We start from the raw sequence: 18,392 nt of genomic DNA, 5'->3' as shown, positions 1-18,392 counted from the left end.
AAGAACGAAATAGATATATTCATCCCGTTCTGCTTTTCCTTGGACCTGAGCTCTCCAGGTGACACCACTGCATAATAGCCCAAGATTTCACATCACCTGAAGAACACAGGCTCTTCCTCTTCTTCTTTCTTCTGATCATGTTGAGTTCCTGAAAAATACATCCACACAGAAACAGTGAAAATGAAGATTTATGTTGTGACCCATTACACTGTGCCAATTTAAGCTGATGGATGTAAGTATTTTTGGTGTGAGAACAGGATACCGTAAGAGGAATACCGAAAGTCTTTAGATTTTTTCCTCTGAGAAATGGAAAGGTTTCTTTTCCTTCATCATGGGGAAAGTTGTCCCTGAGCTGCTCAATTAATATCACAGTGCCCTCTGTCCTGAATCTGGTGATCAGTTAAAACTATTGTTTATCCCAGTGATCAGAAATGCCTCAATAGTGGCTTTCTACAAATGTTTCTGCAAGATTTAGCACTTAATCTCTTTGAAATGGGTGTACTCACCAGACGGATTCATGGCAGAGCATAACAGGTGCTCCTCAGATAGGGTTACTGGACTGTTGGGAGGCTGGTGGAACTCAGACAGGTCACCGCAACTGGATGGCACCAAATACCGCTCATCCAATGAGTCCTGCAGCACTGCCGTAACGCTCCCGTCCTCTTGCACCTCTCTGCTGAGCCCAAGTGTGTGAGGAGAAGAGAATGTTAAACAATGACATTTTGGACTTGACAATTTTTCACTTGTACCTGATGGGTAACCTAAATGAGAGGTCATAGAACGCAGAAAACAAGGGGAAAAACATCCCCTCTGAGTAAGGCAGAGTGAGACCGTCAAGGAAGTTTGAGAACAGTGTGTGTGTCGCGGGGTTTGGAGCGGAGGAGCTGCTCAATGCACTGGTCAGATAACATGCTGGTGAGGAAGCAGACTCAACCACCCTGTATGGTGCAAGCACAGCATCCACAGCATGGGAACCACAGAAGTTACATTTTGCTCCACTTGCAGGGTCCAGTGAAGAAAGCTTCCTGATATGGGGATTCCAGGCCTTCTTCATTCACTATTATGTTTACATGATTTCTTTTATCTCATTGCCTTTTCTTTCCATGGAATCCCAGACAACCAACTGCTCAGTAAGAGTAGGTTCATCTCCTCCCAATTCCCTAACACAGACAGTAAAGAGTTCACCCTGATTGCAGGAAAACCTGGGTTTAGTTCACCTTGGGTTTGCCTGACCCAAGGTTAATAAACTTGGAAAAGTAATACAAGGTGGAAACTAATAGAAGAACCATCAAGAAAATAAAGCCATTCCAAGCTAGCAGAAAGAACGAAATAGATATATTCATCCCGTTCTGCTTTTCCTTGGACCTGAGCTCTCCAGGTGACACCACTGCGTAATAGCCCATGATTTCACATCACCTGAAGAACACAGGCTCTTCCACTTCTTCTTTCTTCTGATCATGTTGAGTTCCTGAAAAATACATGCAGACAGGAACAGTGAAAATGAAGATTTATGTTGTGACCCATTACACTGTGCCAATTTAAGCCGATGGATGTAAGTATTTTTGGTGTGAGAACAGGATACCGTAAGAGGAATACCGAAAGTCCTTAGATTTTTTTCCTCTGAGAAATGGAAATAATTCTTTTCCTTCATCATGGCGAAAGTTGTCCCTGAGCTGCTCAATTAATATCACAATGCCCTCTGTCCTGAATCTGGTGATCAGTTAAAACTATTGTTTATCCCAGTGATCAGAAATGCCTCAATAGTGGCTTTCTACAAATGTTTCTGCAAGATTTAGCCCTTATTCTCTTTACAATGGGTGTACTCACCAGAAGGATTCATGGCAGAGCATAACAGGTGCTCCTCAGATAGGGTTACTGGACTGTTGGGAGACTGGTGGAACTCAGACAGGTCACCGCAACTGGATGGCACCAAATACCGCTCATCCAATGAGTCCTGCAGCACTGCCGTAACGCTCCCGTCCTCTTGCACCTCTCTGCTGAGCCCAAGTGTGTGAGGAGAAGAGAATGTTAAACAATGACATTTTGGACTTGACAATTTTTCACTTGTACCTGATGGGTAACCTAAATGAGAGGTCATAGAAGGCAGAAAACAAGGGGAAAAACATCCCCTCTGACTAAGGCAGAGTGAGACCATCAAGGGACTTTGAGAACAGTGTGATTTTCGCGGGGTTTTGAGCGGAGGAGCTACTCAATGCACTGGTCAGGTAACATACTGGTGAGGAAAGAGACTCAACCACCCTTTATGGTGTAAGCACAGCATCCACAGCATGGGAACCACAGAAGTTGCATTTTGCTCTACTTGCAGGGGGCCAGTGAAGAAAGCTTCCTGATATGGGGATTCCAGGCCTTCTTCATTCACTATTATGTTTACATGATTTCTTTTATCTCATTGCCTTTTCTTTCCATGGAATCCCAGACAACCAACTGCTCAGTAAGAGTAGGTGCATCTCCTCCCAATTCCCTAACACAGACAGTAAAGAGTTCACCCTGATTGCAGGAAAACCTGGGTTTAGTTCACCTTGGGTTTGCCTGACCCAAGGTTAATAAACTTGGAAAAGTAATACAAGGTGGAAACTAATAGAAGAACCATCAAGAAAATAAAGCCATTCCAAGCTAGCAGAAAGAACGAAATAGATATATTCATCCCGTTCTGCTTTTCCTTGGACCTGAGCTCTCCAGGTGACACCACTGCGTAATAGCCCATGATTTCACATCACCTGAAGAACACAGGCTCTTCCTCTTCTTCTTTCTTCTGATCATGTTGAGTTCCTGAAAAATACATCCACACAGAAACAGTGAAAATGAAGATTTATGTTGTGACCCATTACACTGTGCCAATTTAAGCCAATGGATGTAAGTATTTTTGGTGTGAGAACAGGATACCGAAAGAGGAATACCGAAAGTCTTTAGATTTTTTCCTCTGAGACATGGAAAGGATTCTTTTCCTTCATCATGGGGAAAGTTGTCCCTGAGCTGCTCAATTAATATCACAGTGCCCTCTGTCCTGAATCTGGTGATCAGTTAAAACTATTGTTTATCCCAGTGATCAGAAATGCCTCAATAGTGGCTTTCTACAAATGTTTCTGCAAGATTTAGCCCTTATTCTCTTTACAATGGGTGTACTCACCAGACGGATTCATGGCAGAGCATAACAGGTGCTCCTCAGATAGGGTTACTGCACTGTTGGGAGACTGGTGGAACTCAGACAGGTCACCGCAACTGGATGGCACCAAATACCGCTCATCCAATGAGTCCTGCAGCACTGCCGTAACGCTCCCGTCCTCTTGCACCTCTCTGCTGAGCCCAAGTGTGTGAGGAGAAGAGAATGTTAAACAATGACATTTTGGACTTGACAATTTTTCACTTGTACCTGATGGGTAACCTAAATGAGAGGTCATAGAAGGCAGAAAACAAGGGGAAAAAAATCCCCTCTGACTAAGGCAGAGTGAGACCGGCAAGGGAGTTTGAGAACAGTGTGGGTGTCGCGGGGTTTTGAGCGGAGCAGCTGCTCAATGCCCTGGTCAGATAACATGCTGGTGAGGAAGGAGACTCAACCACCCTGTATGGTGCAAGCACAGCATCCACAGCATGGGAACCACAGAAGTTGCATTTTGCTCCACTTGCAGGGGGCCAGTGAAGAAAGCTTCCTGATATGGGGATTCCAGGCCTTCTTCATTCACTATTATGTTTACATGATTTCTTTTATCTCATTGCCTTTTCTTTCCATGGAATCCCAGACAACCAACTGCTCAGTAAGAGTAGGTGCATCTCCTCCCAATTCCCTAACACAGACAGTAAAGAGTTCACCCTGATTGCAGGAAAACCTGGGTTTAGTTCACCTTGGGTTTGCCGGACCCAAGGTTAATAAACTTGGAAAAGTAATACAAGGTGGAAACTAATAGAAGAACCATCAAGAAAATAAAGCCATTCCAAGCTAGCAGAAAGAACGAAATAGATATATTCATCCCGTTCTGCTTTTCCTTGGACCTGAGCTCTCCAGGTGACACCACTGCATAATAGCCCAAGATTTCACATCACCTGAAGAACACAGGCTCTTCCTTTTCTTCTTTCTTCTGATCATGTTGAGTTCCTGAAAAATACATCCACACAGAAACAGTGAAAATGAAGATTTATGTTGTGACCCATTACACTGTGCCAATTTAAGCTGATGGATGTAAGTATTTTTGGTGTGAGAACAGGATACCGTAAGAGGAATACCGAAAGTCTTTAGATTTTTTCCTCTGAGAAATGGAAAGGTTTCTTTTCCTTCATCATGGGGAAAGTTGTCCCTGAGCTGCTCAATTAATATCACAGTGCCCTCTGTCCTGAATCTGGTGATCAGTTAAAACTATTGTTTATCCCAGTGATCAGAAATGCCTCAATAGTGGCTTTCTACAAATGTTTCTGCAAGATTTAGCCCTTAATCTCTTTGCAATGGGTGTACTCACCAGACGGATTCATGGCAGAGCATAACAGGTGCTCCTCAGATAGGGTTACTGGACTGTTGGGAGGCTGGTGGAACTCAGACAGGTCACCGCAACTGGATGGCACCAAATACCGCTCATCCAATGAGTCCTGCAGCACTGCCGTAACGCTCCCGTCCTCTTGCACCTCTCTGCTGAGCCCAAGTGTGTGAGGAGAAGAGAATGTTAAACAATGACATTTTGGACTTGACAATTTTTCACTTGTACCTGATGGGTAACCTAAATGAGAGGTCATAGAACGCAGAAAACAAGGGGAAAAACATCCCCTCTGAGTAAGGCAGAGTGAGACCGTCAAGGAAGTTTGAGAACAGTGTGTGTGTCGCGGGGTTTGGAGCGGAGGAGCTGCTCAATGCACTGGTCAGATAACATGCTGGTGAGGAAGCAGACTCAACCACCCTGTATGGTGCAAGCACAGCATCCACAGCATGGGAACCACAGAAGTTACATTTTGCTCCACTTGCAGGGTCCAGTGAAGAAAGCTTCCTGATATGGGGATTCCAGGCCTTCTTCATTCACTATTATGTTTACATGATTTCTTTTATCTCATTGCCTTTTCTTTCCATGGAATCCCAGACAACCAACTGCTCAGTAAGAGTAGGTGAATCTCCTCCCAATTCCCTAACACAGACAGTAAAGAGTTCACCCTGATTGCAGGAAAACCTGGGTTTAGTTCACCTTGGGTTTGCCTGACCCAAGGTTAATAAACTTGGAAAAGTAATACAAGGTGGAAACTAATAGAAGAACCATCAAGAAAATAAAGCCATTCCAAGCTAGCAGAAAGAACGAAATAGATATATTCATCCCGTTCTGCTTTTCCTTGGACCTGAGCTCTCCAGGTGACACCACTGCGTAATAGCCCATGATTTCACATCACCTGAAGAACACAGGCTCTTCCACTTCTTCTTTCTTCTGATCATGTTGAGTTCCTGAAAAATACATGCAGACAGGAACAGTGAAAATGAAGATTTATGTTGTGACCCATTACACTGTGCCAATTTAAGCCGATGGATGTAAGTATTTTTTGTGTGAGAACAGGATACCGTAAGAGGAATACCGAAAGTCTTTAGATTTTTTCCTCTGAGAAATGGAAATAATTCTTTTCCTTCATCATGGGGAAAGTTGTCCCTGAGCTGCTCAATTAATATCACAGTGCCCTCTGTCCTGAATCTGGTGATCAGTTAAAACTAATGTTTATCCCAGTGATCAGAAATGCCTCAATAGTGGCTTTCTAGAAATGTTTCTGCAAGATTTAGCCCTTATTCTCTTTGCAATGGGTGTACTCACCAGACGGATTCATGGCAGAGAATAACAGGTGCTCCTCAGATAGGGTTACTGGACTGTTGGGAGGCTTTTGGAACTGAGACAGGTCACCACAACTGGATGGCACCAAATACCGCTCATCCAATGAGTCCTGCAGCACTGCCGTAACGCTCCCGTCCTCTTGCAATTCTCTGCTGAGCCCAAGTGTGTGAGGAGAAGAGAATGTTAAACAATGACATTTTGGACTTGACAATTTTTCACTTGTACCTGATGGGTAACCTAAATGAGAGGTCATAGAAGGCAGAAAACAAGGGGAAAAACATCCCCTCTGACTAAGGCAGAGTGAGACCGTCAAGGGAGTTTGAGAACAGTGTGGGTGTCGCGGGGTTTTGAGCGGAGCAGCTTCTCAATGCACTGGTCAGATAACATGCTGGTGAGGAAGGAGACTCAACCACCCTGTATGGTGCAAGCACAGCATCCACAGCATGAGAACCACAGAAGTTGCATTTTGCTCCACTTGCAGGGGGCCAGTGAAGAAAGCTTCCTGATATGGGGATTCCAGGCCTTCTTCATTCACTATTATGTTTACATGATTTCTTTTATCTCATTGCCTTTTCTTTCCATGGAATCCCAGCCAACCAACTGCTCAGTAAGAGTAGGTGCATCTCCTCCCAATTCCCTCACACAGACAGTAAAGAGTTCACCCTGATTGCAGGAAAACCTGGGTTTAGTTCACCTTGGGTTTGCCTGACCCAAGGTTAATAAACTTGGAAAAGTAATACAAGGTGGAAACTAATAGAAGAACCATCAAGAAAATAAAGCCATTCCAAGCTAGCAGAAAGAACGAAATAGATATATTCATCCCGTTCTGCTTTTCCTTGGACCTGAGCTCTCCAGGTGACACCACTGCGTAATAGCCCATGATTTCACATCACCTGAAGAACACAGGCTCTTCCACTTCTTCTTTCTTCTGATCATGTTGAGTTCCTGGAAAATACATGCAGACAGGAACAGTGAAAATGAAGATTTATGTTGTGACCCATAACACTGTGCCAATTTAAGCCGATGGATGTAAGTATTTTTGGTGTGAGAACAGGATACCGTAAGAGGAATACCGAAAGTCTTTAGATTTTTTCCTCTGAGAAATGGAAATAATTCTTTTCCTTCATCATGGGGAAAGTTGTCCCTGAGCTGCTCAATTAATATCACAGTGCCCTCTGTCCTGAATCTGGTGATCAGTTAAAACTATTGTTTATCCCAGTGATCAGAAATGCCTCAATAGTGGCTTTCTACAAATGTTTCTGCAAGATTTAGCCCTTATTCTCTTTACAATGGGTGTACTCACCAGACGGATTCATGGCAGAGCATAACAGGTGCTCCTCAGATAGGGTTACTGGACTGTTGGGAGACTGGTGGAACTCAGACACGTCTCCGCAACTGGATGGCACCAAATACCGCTCATCCAATGAGTCCTGCAGCACTGCCGTAACGCTCCCCTCCTCTTGCACTTCTCTGCTGAGCCCAAGTGTGTGAGGAGAAGAGAATGTTAAACAATGACATTTTGGACTTGACAATTTTTCACTTGTACCTGATGGGTAACCTAAATGAGAGGTCATAGAAGGCAGAAAACAAGGGGAAAAAAATCCCCTCTGACTAAGGCAGAGTGAGACCGTCAAGGGAGTTTGAGAACAGTGTGGGTGTCGCGGGGTTTTGAGCGGAGCAGCTGCTCAATGCCCTGGTCAGATAACATGCTGGTGAGGAAAGAGACTCAACCACCCTGTATGGTGCAAGCACAGCATCCACAGCATGGGAACCACAGAAGTTGCATTTTGCTCCACTTGCAGGGGGCCAGTGAAGAAAGCTTCCTGATATGGGGATTCCAGGCCTTCTTCATTCACTATTATGTTTACATGATTTCTTTTATCTCATTGCCTTTTCTTTCCATGGAATCCCAGACAACCAACTGCTCAGTAAGAGTAGGTGCATCTCCTCCCAATTCCCTAACACAGACAGTAAAGAGTTCACCCTGATTGCAGGAAAACCTGGGTTTAGTTCACCTTGGGTTTGCCTGACCCAAGGTTAATAAACTTGGAAAAGTAATACAAGGTGGAAACTAATAGAAGAACCATCAAGAAAATAAAGCCATTCCAAGCTAGCAGAAAGAACGAAATAGATATATTCATCCCGTTCTGCTTTTCCTTGGACCTGAGCTCTCCAGGTGACACCACTGCATAATAGCCCAAGATTTCACATCACCTGAAGAACACAGGCTCTTCCTCTTCTTCTTTCTTCTGATCATGTTGAGTTCCTGAAAAATACATCCACACAGAAACAGTGAAAATGAAGATTTATTTTGTGACCCATTACACTGTGCCAATTTAAGCTGATGGATGTAAGTATTTTTGGTGTGAGAACAGGATACCGTAAGAGGAATACCGAAAGTCTTTAGATTTTTTCCTCTGAGAAATGGAAAGGTTTCTTTTCCTTCATCATGGGGAAAGTTGTCCCTGAGCTGCTCAATTAATATCACAGTGCCCTCTGTCCTGAATCTGGTGATCAGTTAAAACTATTGTTTATCCCAGTGATCAGAAATGCCTCAATAGTGGCTTTCTACAAATGTTTCTGCAAGATTTAGCCCTTAATCTCTTTGCAATGGGTGTACTCACCAGACGGATTCATGGCAGAGCATAACAGGTGCTCCTCAGATAGGGTTACTGGACTGTTGGGAGGCTGGTGGAACTCAGACAGGTCACCGCAACTGGATGGCACCAAATACCGCTCATCCAATGAGTCCTGCAGCACTGCCGTAACGCTCCCGTCCTCTTGCACCTCTCTGCTGAGCCCAAGTGTGTGAGGAGAAGAGAATGTTAAACAATGACATTTTGGACTTGACAATTTTTCACTTGTACCTGATGGGTAACCTAAATGAGAGGTCATAGAACGCAGAAAACAAGGGGAAAAACATCCCCTCTGAGTGAGGCAGAGTGAGACCGTCAAGGAAGTTTGAGAACAGTGTGTGTGTCGCGGGGTTTGGAGCGGAGGAGCTGCTCAATGCACTGGTCAGATAACATGCTGGTGAGGAAGCAGACTCAACCACCCTGTATGGTGCAAGCACAGCATCCACAGCATGGGAACCACAGAAGTTACATTTTGCTCCACTTGCAGGGTCCAGTGAAGAAAGCTTCCTGATATGGGGATTCCAGGCCTTCTTCATTCACTATTATGTTTACATGATTTCTTTTATCTCATTGCCTTTTCTTTCCATGGAATCCCAGACAACCAACTGCTCAGTAAGAGTAGGTGAATCTCCTCCCAATTCCCTAACACAGACAGTAAAGAGTTCACCCTGATTGCAGGAAAACCTGGGTTTAGTTCACCTTGGGTTTGCCTGACCCAAGGTTAATAAACTTGGAAAAGTAATACAAGGTGGAAACTAATAGAAGAACCATCAAGAAAATAAAGCCATTCCAAGCTAGCAGAAAGAACGAAATAGATATATTCATCCCGTTCTGCTTTTCCTTGGACCTGAGCTCTCCAGGTGACACCACTGCGTAATAGCCCATGATTTCACATCACCTGAAGAACACAGGCTCTTCCACTTCTTCTTTCTTCTGATCATGTTGAGTTCCTGAAAAATACATGCAGACAGGAACAGTGAAAATGAAGATTTATGTTGTGACCCATTACACTGTGCCAATTTAAGCCGATGGATGTAAGTATTTTTTGTGTGAGAACAGGATACCGTAAGAGGAATACCGAAAGTCTTTAGATTTTTTCCTCTGAGAAATGGAAATAATTCTTTTCCTTCATCATGGGGAAAGTTGTCCCTGAGCTGCTCAATTAATATCACAGTGCCCTCTGTCCTGAATCTGGTGATCAGTTAAAACTAATGTTTATCCCAGTGATCAGAAATGCCTCAATAGTGGCTTTCTAGAAATGTTTCTGCAAGATTTAGCCCTTATTCTCTTTGCAATGGGTGTACTCACCAGACGGATTCATGGCAGAGAATAACAGGTGCTCCTCAGATAGGGTTACTGGACTGTTGGGAGGCTTTTGGAACTGAGACAGGTCACCACAACTGGATGGCACCAAATACCGCTCATCCAATGAGTCCTGCAGCACTGCCGTAACGCTCCCGTCCTCTTGCACCTCTCTGCTGAGCCCAAGTGTGTGAGGAGAAGAGAATGTTAAACAATGACATTTTGGACTTGACAATTTTTCACTTGTACCTGATGGGTAACCTAAATGAGAGGTCATAGAAGGCAGAAAACAAGGGGAAAAACATCCCCTCTGACTAAGGCAGAGTGAGACCGTCAAGGGAGTTTGAGAACAGTGTGGGTGTCGCGGGGTTTTGAGCGGAGCAGCTTCTCAATGCACTGGTCAGATAACATGCTGGTGAGGAAGGAGACTCAACCACCCTGTATGGTGCAAGCACAGCATCCACAGCATGGGAACCACAGAAGTTGCATTTTGCTCCACTTGCAGGGGGCCAGTGAAGAAAGCTTCCTGATATGGGGATTCCAGGCCTTCTTCATTCACTATTATGTTTACATGATTTCTTTTATCTCATTGCCTTTTCTTTCCATGGAATCCCAGCCAACCAACTGCTCAGTAAGAGTAGGTGCATCTCCTCCCAATTCCCTCACACAGACAGTAAAGAGTTCACCCTGATTGCAGGAAAACCTGGGTTTAGTTCACCTTGGGTTTGCCTGACCCAAGGTTAATAAACTTGGAAAAGTAATACAAGGTGGAAACTAATAGAAGAACCATCAAGAAAATAAAGCCATTCCAAGCTAGCAGAAAGAACGAAATAGATATATTCATCCCGTTCTGCTTTTCCTTGGACCTGAGCTCTCCAGGTGACACCACTGCGTAATAGCCCATGATTTCACATCACCTGAAGAACACACGCTCTTCCACTTCTTCTTTCTTCTGATCATGTTGAGTTCCTGAAAAATACATGCAGACAGGAACAGTGAAAATGAAGATTTATGTTGTGACCCATAACACTGTGCCAATTTAAGCCGATGGATGTAAGTATTTTTGGTGTGAGAACAGGATACCGTAAGAGGAATACCGAAAGTCTTTAGATTTTTTCCTCTGAGAAATGGAAATAATTCTTTTCCTTCATCATGGGGAAAGTTGTCCCTGAGCTGCTCAATTAATATCACAGTGCCCTCTGTCCTGAATCTGGTGATCAGTTAAAACTATTGTTTATCCCAGTGATCAGAAATGCCTCAATAGTGGCTTTCTACAAATGTTTCTGCAAGATTTAGCCCTTATTCTCTTTACAATGGGTGTACTCACCAGACGGATTCATGGCAGAGCATAACAGGTGCTCCTCAGATAGGGTTACTGGACTGTTGGGAGACTGGTGGAACTCAGACAGGTCTCCGCAACTGGATGGCACCAAATACCGCTCATCCAATGAGTCCTAAAGCACTGCCGTAACGCTCCCCTCCTCTTGCACTTCTCTGCTGAGCCCAAGTGTGTGAGGAGAAGAGAATGTTAAACAATGACATTTTGGACTTGACAATTTTTCACTTGTACCTGATGGGTAACCTAAATGAGAGGTCATAGAAGGCAGAAAACAAGGGGAAAAAAATCCCCTCTGACTAAGGCAGAGTGAGACCGTCAAGGGAGTTTGAGAACAGTGTGTGTGTCGCGGGGTTTGGAGAGGAGCAGCTGCTCAATGCACTGGTCAGATAACATGCTGGTGAGGAAGCAGACTCAACGACCCTGTATGGTGCAAGCACAGCATCCACAGCATGGGAACCACAGAAGTTACATTTTGCTCCACTTGCAGGGGGCCAGTGAAGAAAGCTTCCTGATATGGGGATTCCAGGCCTTCTTCATTCACTATTATGTTTACATGATTTCTTTTATCTCATTGCCTTTTCTTTCCATGGAATCCCAGACAACCAACTGCTCAGTAAGAGTAGGTGAATCTCCTCCCAATTCCCTAACACAGACAGTAAAGAGTTCACCCTGATTGCAGGAAAACCTGGGTTTAGTTCACCTTGGGTTTGCCTGAACCAAGGTTAATAAACTTGGAAAAGTAATACAAGGTGGAAACTAATAGAAGAACCATCAAGAAAATAAAGCCATTCCAAGCTAGCAGAAAGAACGAAATAGATATATTCATCCCGTTCTGCTTTTCCTTGGACCTGAGCTCTCCAGGTGACACCACTGCATAATAGCCCATGATTTCACATCACCTGAAGAACACAGGCTTTTCCTCTTCTTCTTTCTTCTGATCATGTTGAGTTCCTGAAAAATACATCCAGACAGAAACAGTGAAAATGAAGATTTATGTTGTGACCCATTACACTGTGCCAATTTAAGCCGATGGATGTAAGTATTTTTGGTGTGAGAACAGAATACCGTAAGAGGAATACCGAAAGTCTTTAGATTTTTTCCTCTGAGAAATGGAAAGTTTTCTTTTCCTTCATCATGGGGAAAGTTGTCCCTGAGCTGCTCAATTAATATCACAGTGCCCTCTGTCCTGAATCTGGTGATCAGTTAAAACTAATGTTTATCCCAGTGATCAGAAATGCCTCAATAGTGGCTTTCTAGAAATGTTTCTGCAAGATTTAGCCCTTATTCTCTTTGCAATGGGTGTACTCACCAGACGGATTCATGGCAGAGAATAACAGGTGCTCCTCAGATAGGGTTACTGGACTGTTGGGAGGCTTTTGGAACTGAGACAGGTCACCACAACTGGATGGCACCAAATACCGCTCATCCAATGAGTCCTGCAGCACTGCCGTAACGCTCCCGTCCTCTTGCACCTCTCTGCTGAGCCCAAGTGTGTGAGGAGAAGAGAATGTTAAACAATGACATTTTGGACTTGACAATTTTTCACTTGTACCTGATGGGTAACCTAAATGAGAGGTCATAGAACGCAGAAAACAAGGGGAAAAACATCCCCTCTGACTAAGGCAGAGTGAGACCGTCAAGGGAGTTTGAGAACAGTGTGGGTGTCGCGGGGTTTTGAGCGGAGCAGCTGCTCAATGCACTGGTCAGATAACATGCTGGTGAGGAAGCAGACTCAACGACCCTGTATGGTGCAAGCACAGCATCCACAGCATGGGAACCACAGAAGTTGCATTTTGCTCCACTTGCAGGGGGCCAGTGAAGAAAGCTTCCTGATATGGGGATTCCAGGCCTTCTTCATTCACTATTATGTTTACATGATTTCTTTTATCTCATTGCCTTTTCTTTCCATGGAATCCCAGACAACCAACTGCTCAGTAAGAGTAGGTGCATCTCCTCCCAATTCCCTAACACAGACAGTAAAGAGTTCACCCTGATTGCAGGAAAACCTGGGTTTAGTTCACCTTGGGTTTGCCTGACCCAAGGTTAATAAACTTGGAAAAGTAATACAAGGTGGAAACTAATAGAAGAACCATCAAGAAAATAAAGCCATTCCAAGCTAGCAGAAAGAACGAAATAGATATATTCATCCCGTTCTGCTTTTCCTTGGACCTGAGCTCTCCAGGTGACACCACTGCGTAATAGCCCATGATTTCACATCACCTGAAGAACACAGGCTTTTCCTCTTCTTCTTTCTTCTGATCATGTTGAGTTCCTGAAAAATACATCCAGACAGAAACAGTGAAAATGAAGATTTATGTTGTGACCCATTACACTGTGCCAATTTAAGCCGATGGATGTAAGTATTTTTGGTGTGAGAACAGAATACCGTAAGAGGAATACCGAAAGTCTTTAGATTTTTTCCTCTGAGAAATGGAAAGTTTTCTTTTCCTTCATCATGGGGAAAGTTGTCCCTGAGCTGCTTAATTAATATCACAGTGCCCTCTGTCCTGAATCTGGTGATCAGTTAAAACTATTGTTTATCCCAGTGATCAGAAATGCCTCAATAGTGGCTTTCTACAAATGTTTCTGCAAGATTTAGCCCTTATTCTCTTTGCAATGGGTGTACTCACCAGACGGATTCATGGCAGAGAATAACAGGTGCTCCTCAGATAGGGTTACTGGACTGTTGGGAGGCTTTTGGAACTGAGACAGGTCACCACAACTGGATGGCACCAAATACCGCTCATCCAATGAGTCCTGCAGCACTGCCGTAACGCTCCCGTCCTCTTGCACCTCTCTGCTGAGCCCAAGTGTGTGAGGAGAAGAGAATGTTAAACAATGACATTTTGGACTTGACAATTTTTCACTTGTACCTGATGGGTAACCTAATTGAGAGGTCATAGAAGGCAGAAAACAAGGGGAAAAACATCCCCTCTGACTAAGGCAGAGTGAGACCGTCAAGGGAGTTTGAGAACAGTGTGGGTGTCGCGGGGTTTTGAGCGGAGCAGCTTCTCAATGCACTGGTCAGATAACATGCTGGTGAGGAAGGAGACTCAACCACCCTGTATGGTGCAAGCACAGCATCCACAGCATGGGAACCACAGAAGTTGCATTTTGCTCCACTTGCAGGGGGCCAGTGAAGAAAGCTTCCTGATATGGGGATTCCAGGCCTTCTTCATTCACTATTATGTTTACATGATTTCTTTTATCTCATTGCCTTTTCTTTCCATGGAATCCCAGCCAACCAACTGCTCAGTAAGAGTAGGTGCATCTCCTCCCAATTCCCTCACACAGACAGTAAAGAGTTCACCCTGATTGCAGGAAAACCTGGGTTTAGTTCACCTTGGGTTTGCCTGACCCAAGGTTAATAAACTTGGAAAAGTAATACAAGGTGGAAACTAATAGAAGAACCATCAAGAAAATAAAGCCATTCCAAGCTAGCAGAAAGAACGAAATAGATATATTCATCCCGTTCTGCTTTTCCTTGGACCTGAGCTCTCCAGGTGACACCACTGCGTAATAGCCCATGATTTCACATCACCTGAAGAACACACGCTCTTCCACTTCTTCTTTCTTCTGATCATGTTGAGTTCCTGAAAAACACATGCAGACAGGAACAGTGAAAATGAAGATTTATGTTGTGACCCATAACACTGTGCCAATTTAAGCCGATGGATGTAAGTATTTTTGGTGTGAGAACAGGATACCGTAAGAGGAATACCGAAAGTCTTTAGATTTTTTCCTCTGAGAAATGGAAATAATTCTTTTCCTTCATCATGGGGAAAGTTGTCCCTGAGCTGCTCAATTAATATCACAGTGCCCTCTGTCCTGAATCTGGTGATCAGTTAAAACTATTGTTTATCCCAGTGATCAGAAATGCCTCAATAGTGGCTTTCTACAAATGTTTCTGCAAGATTTAGCCCTTATTCTCTTTACAATGGGTGTACTCACCAGACGGATTCATGGCAGAGCATAACAGGTGCTCCTCAGATAGGGTTACTGGACTGTTGGGAGACTGGTGGAACTCAGACAGGTCTCCGCAACTGGATGGCACCAAATACCGCTCATCCAATGAGTCCTAAAGCACTGCCGTAACGCTCCCCTCCTCTTGCACTTCTCTGCTGAGCCCAAGTGTGTGAGGAGAAGAGAATGTTAAACAATGACATTTTGGACTTGACAATTTTTCACTTGTACCTGATGGGTAACCTAAATGAGAGGTCATAGAAGGCAGAAAACAAGGGGAAAAAAATCCCCTCTGACTAAGGCAGAGTGAGACCGTCAAGGGAGTTTGAGAACAGTGTGTGTGTCGCGGGGTTTGGAGAGGAGCAGCTGCTCAATGCACTGGTCAGATAACATGCTGGTGAGGAAGCAGACTCAACGACCCTGTATGGTGCAAGCACAGCATCCACAGCATGGGAACCACAGAAGTTACATTTTGCTCCACTTGCAGGGGGCCAGTGAAGAAAGCTTCCTGATATGGGGATTCCAGGCCTTCTTCATTCACTATTATGTTTACATGATTTCTTTTATCTCATTGCCTTTTCTTTCCATGGAATCCCAGACAACCAACTGCTCAGTAAGAGTAGGTGAATCTCCTCCCAATTCCCTAACACAGACAGTAAAGAGTTCACCCTGATTGCAGGAAAACCTGGGTTTAGTTCACCTTGGGTTTGCCTGAACCAAGGTTAATAAACTTGGAAAAGTAATACAAGGTGGAAACTAATAGAAGAACCATCAAGAAAATAAAGCCATTCCAAGCTAGCAGAAAGAACGAAATAGATATATTCATCCCGTTCTGCTTTTCCTTGGACCTGAGCTCTCCAGGTGACACCACTGCATAATAGCCCATGATTTCACATCACCTGAAGAACACAGGCTTTTCCTCTTCTTCTTTCTTCTGATCATGTTGAGTTCCTGAAAAATACATCCAGACAGAAACAGTGAAAATGAAGATTTATGTTGTGACCCATTACACTGTGCCAATTTAAGCCGATGGATGTAAGTATTTTTGGTGTGAGAACAGAATACCGTAAGAGGAATACCGAAAGTCTTTAGATTTTTTCCTCTGAGAAATGGAAAGTTTTCTTTTCCTTCATCATGGGGAAAGTTGTCCCTGAGCTGCTCAATTAATATCACAGTGCCCTCTGTCCTGAATCTGGTGATCAGTTAAAACTAATGTTTATCCCAGTGATCAGAAATGCCTCAATAGTGGCTTTCTAGAAATGTTTCTGCAAGATTTAGCCCTTATTCTCTTTGCAATGGGTGTACTCACCAGACGGATTCATGGCAGAGAATAACAGGTGCTCCTCAGATAGGGTTACTGGACTGTTGGGAGGCTTTTGGAACTGAGACAGGTCACCACAACTGGATGGCACCAAATACCGCTCATCCAATGAGTCCTGCAGCACTGCCGTAACGCTCCCGTCCTCTTGCACCTCTCTGCTGAGCCCAAGTGTGTGAGGAGAAGAGAATGTTAAACAATGACATTTTGGACTTGACAATTTTTCACTTGTACCTGATGGGTAACCTAAATGAGAGGTCATAGAACGCAGAAAACAAGGGGAAAAACATCCCCTCTGACTAAGGCAGAGTGAGACCGTCAAGGGAGTTTGAGAACAGTGTGGGTGTCGCGGGGTTTTGAGCGGAGCAGCTGCTCAATGCACTGGTCAGATAACATGCTGGTGAGGAAGCAGACTCAACGACCCTGTATGGTGCAAGCACAGCATCCACAGCATGGGAACCACAGAAGTTGCATTTTGCTCCACTTGCAGGGGGCCAGTGAAGAAAGCTTCCTGATATGGGGATTCCAGGCCTTCTTCATTCACTATTATGTTTACATGATTTCTTTTATCTCATTGCCTTTTCTTTCCATGGAATCCCAGACAACCAACTGCTCAGTAAGAGTAGGTGCATCTCCTCCCAATTCCCTAACACAGACAGTAAAGAGTTCACCCTGATTGCAGGAAAACCTGGGTTTAGTTCACCTTGGGTTTGCCTGACCCAAGGTTAATAAACTTGGAAAAGTAATACAAGGTGGAAACTAATAGAAGAACCATCAAGAAAATAAAGCCATTCCAAGCTAGCAGAAAGAACGAAATAGATATATTCATCCCGTTCTGCTTTTCCTTGGACCTGAGCTCTCCAGGTGACACCACTGCGTAATAGCCCATGATTTCACATCACCTGAAGAACACAGGCTTTTCCTCTTCTTCTTTCTTCTGATCATGTTGAGTTCCTGAAAAATACATCCAGACAGAAACAGTGAAAATGAAGATTTATGTTGTGACCCATTACACTGTGCCAATTTAAGCCGATGGATGTAAGTATTTTTGGTGTGAGAACAGAATACCGTAAGAGGAATACCGAAAGTCTTTAGATTTTTTCCTCTGAGAAATGGAAAGTTTTCTTTTCCTTCATCATGGGGAAAGTTGTCCCTGAGCTGCTTAATTAATATCACAGTGCCCTCTGTCCTGAATCTGGTGATCAGTTAAAACTATTGTTTATCCCAGTGATCAGAAATGCCTCAATAGTGGCTTTCTACAAATGTTTCTGCAAGATTTAGCCCTTATTCTCTTTGCAATGGGTGTACTCACCAGACGGATTCATGGCAGAGAATAACAGGTGCTCCTCAGATAGGGTTACTGGACTGTTGGGAGGCTGGTGGAACTGAGACAGGTCACCACAACTGGATGGCACCAAATACCGCTCATCCAATGAGTCCTGCAGCACTGCCGTAACGCTCCCGTCCTCTTGCACCTCTCTGCTGAGCCCAAGTGTGTGAGGAGAAGAGAATGTTAAACAATGACATTTTGGACTTGACAATTTTTCACTTGTACCTGATGGGTAACCTAAATGAGAGGTCATAGAAGGCAGAAAACAAGGGGAAAAACATCCCCTCTGACTAAGGCAGAGTGAGACCGTCAAGGGAGTTTGAGAACAGTGTGGGTGTCGCGGGGCTTTGAGCGGAGCAGCTGCTCAATGCACTGGTCAGATAACATGCTGGTGAGGAAGGAGACTCAACCACCCTGTATGGTGCAAGCACAGCATCCACAGCATGGGAACGACAGAAGTTGCATTTTGCTCCACTTGCAGGGGGCCAGTGAAGAAAGCTTCCTGATATGGGGATTCCAGGCCTTCTTCATTCACTATTATGTTTACATGATTTCTTTTATCTCATTGCCTTTTCTTTCCATGGAATCCCAGACAACCAACTGCTCAGTAAGAGTAGGTGCATCTCCTCCCAATTCCCTAAAACAGACAGTAAAGAGTTCACCCTGATTGCAGGAAAACCTGGGTTTAGTTCACCTT

General features: G+C 44.1%; 1 protein-coding gene across 1 annotated transcript in view; it reads right to left on the bottom strand.

The window, feature by feature from the left end:
- Positions 1-6,696: 6,696 nt before the first annotated feature.
- Positions 6,697-18,392, bottom strand: part of LOC141422680 (putative NBPF family member NBPF5) — a 243,400-nt gene continuing 231,704 nt past the window's right edge. The window contains exon 6 of the mRNA XM_074072147.1: positions 6,697-6,752. Coding sequence (XP_073928248.1) covers positions 6,697-6,752 — 56 coding nt within the window. The remainder of the gene's footprint in view (positions 6,753-18,392) is intronic.

This window comes from Castor canadensis, chromosome 4 (genome assembly GCF_047511655.1).
Source record: "Castor canadensis chromosome 4, mCasCan1.hap1v2, whole genome shotgun sequence".
In the NCBI taxonomy this organism is placed as follows: Eukaryota; Metazoa; Chordata; class Mammalia; order Rodentia; family Castoridae; genus Castor; species Castor canadensis.
Note: the sequence above shows the minus strand (reverse complement) of the source record. Positions and strands in the feature narration are given on the sequence as shown.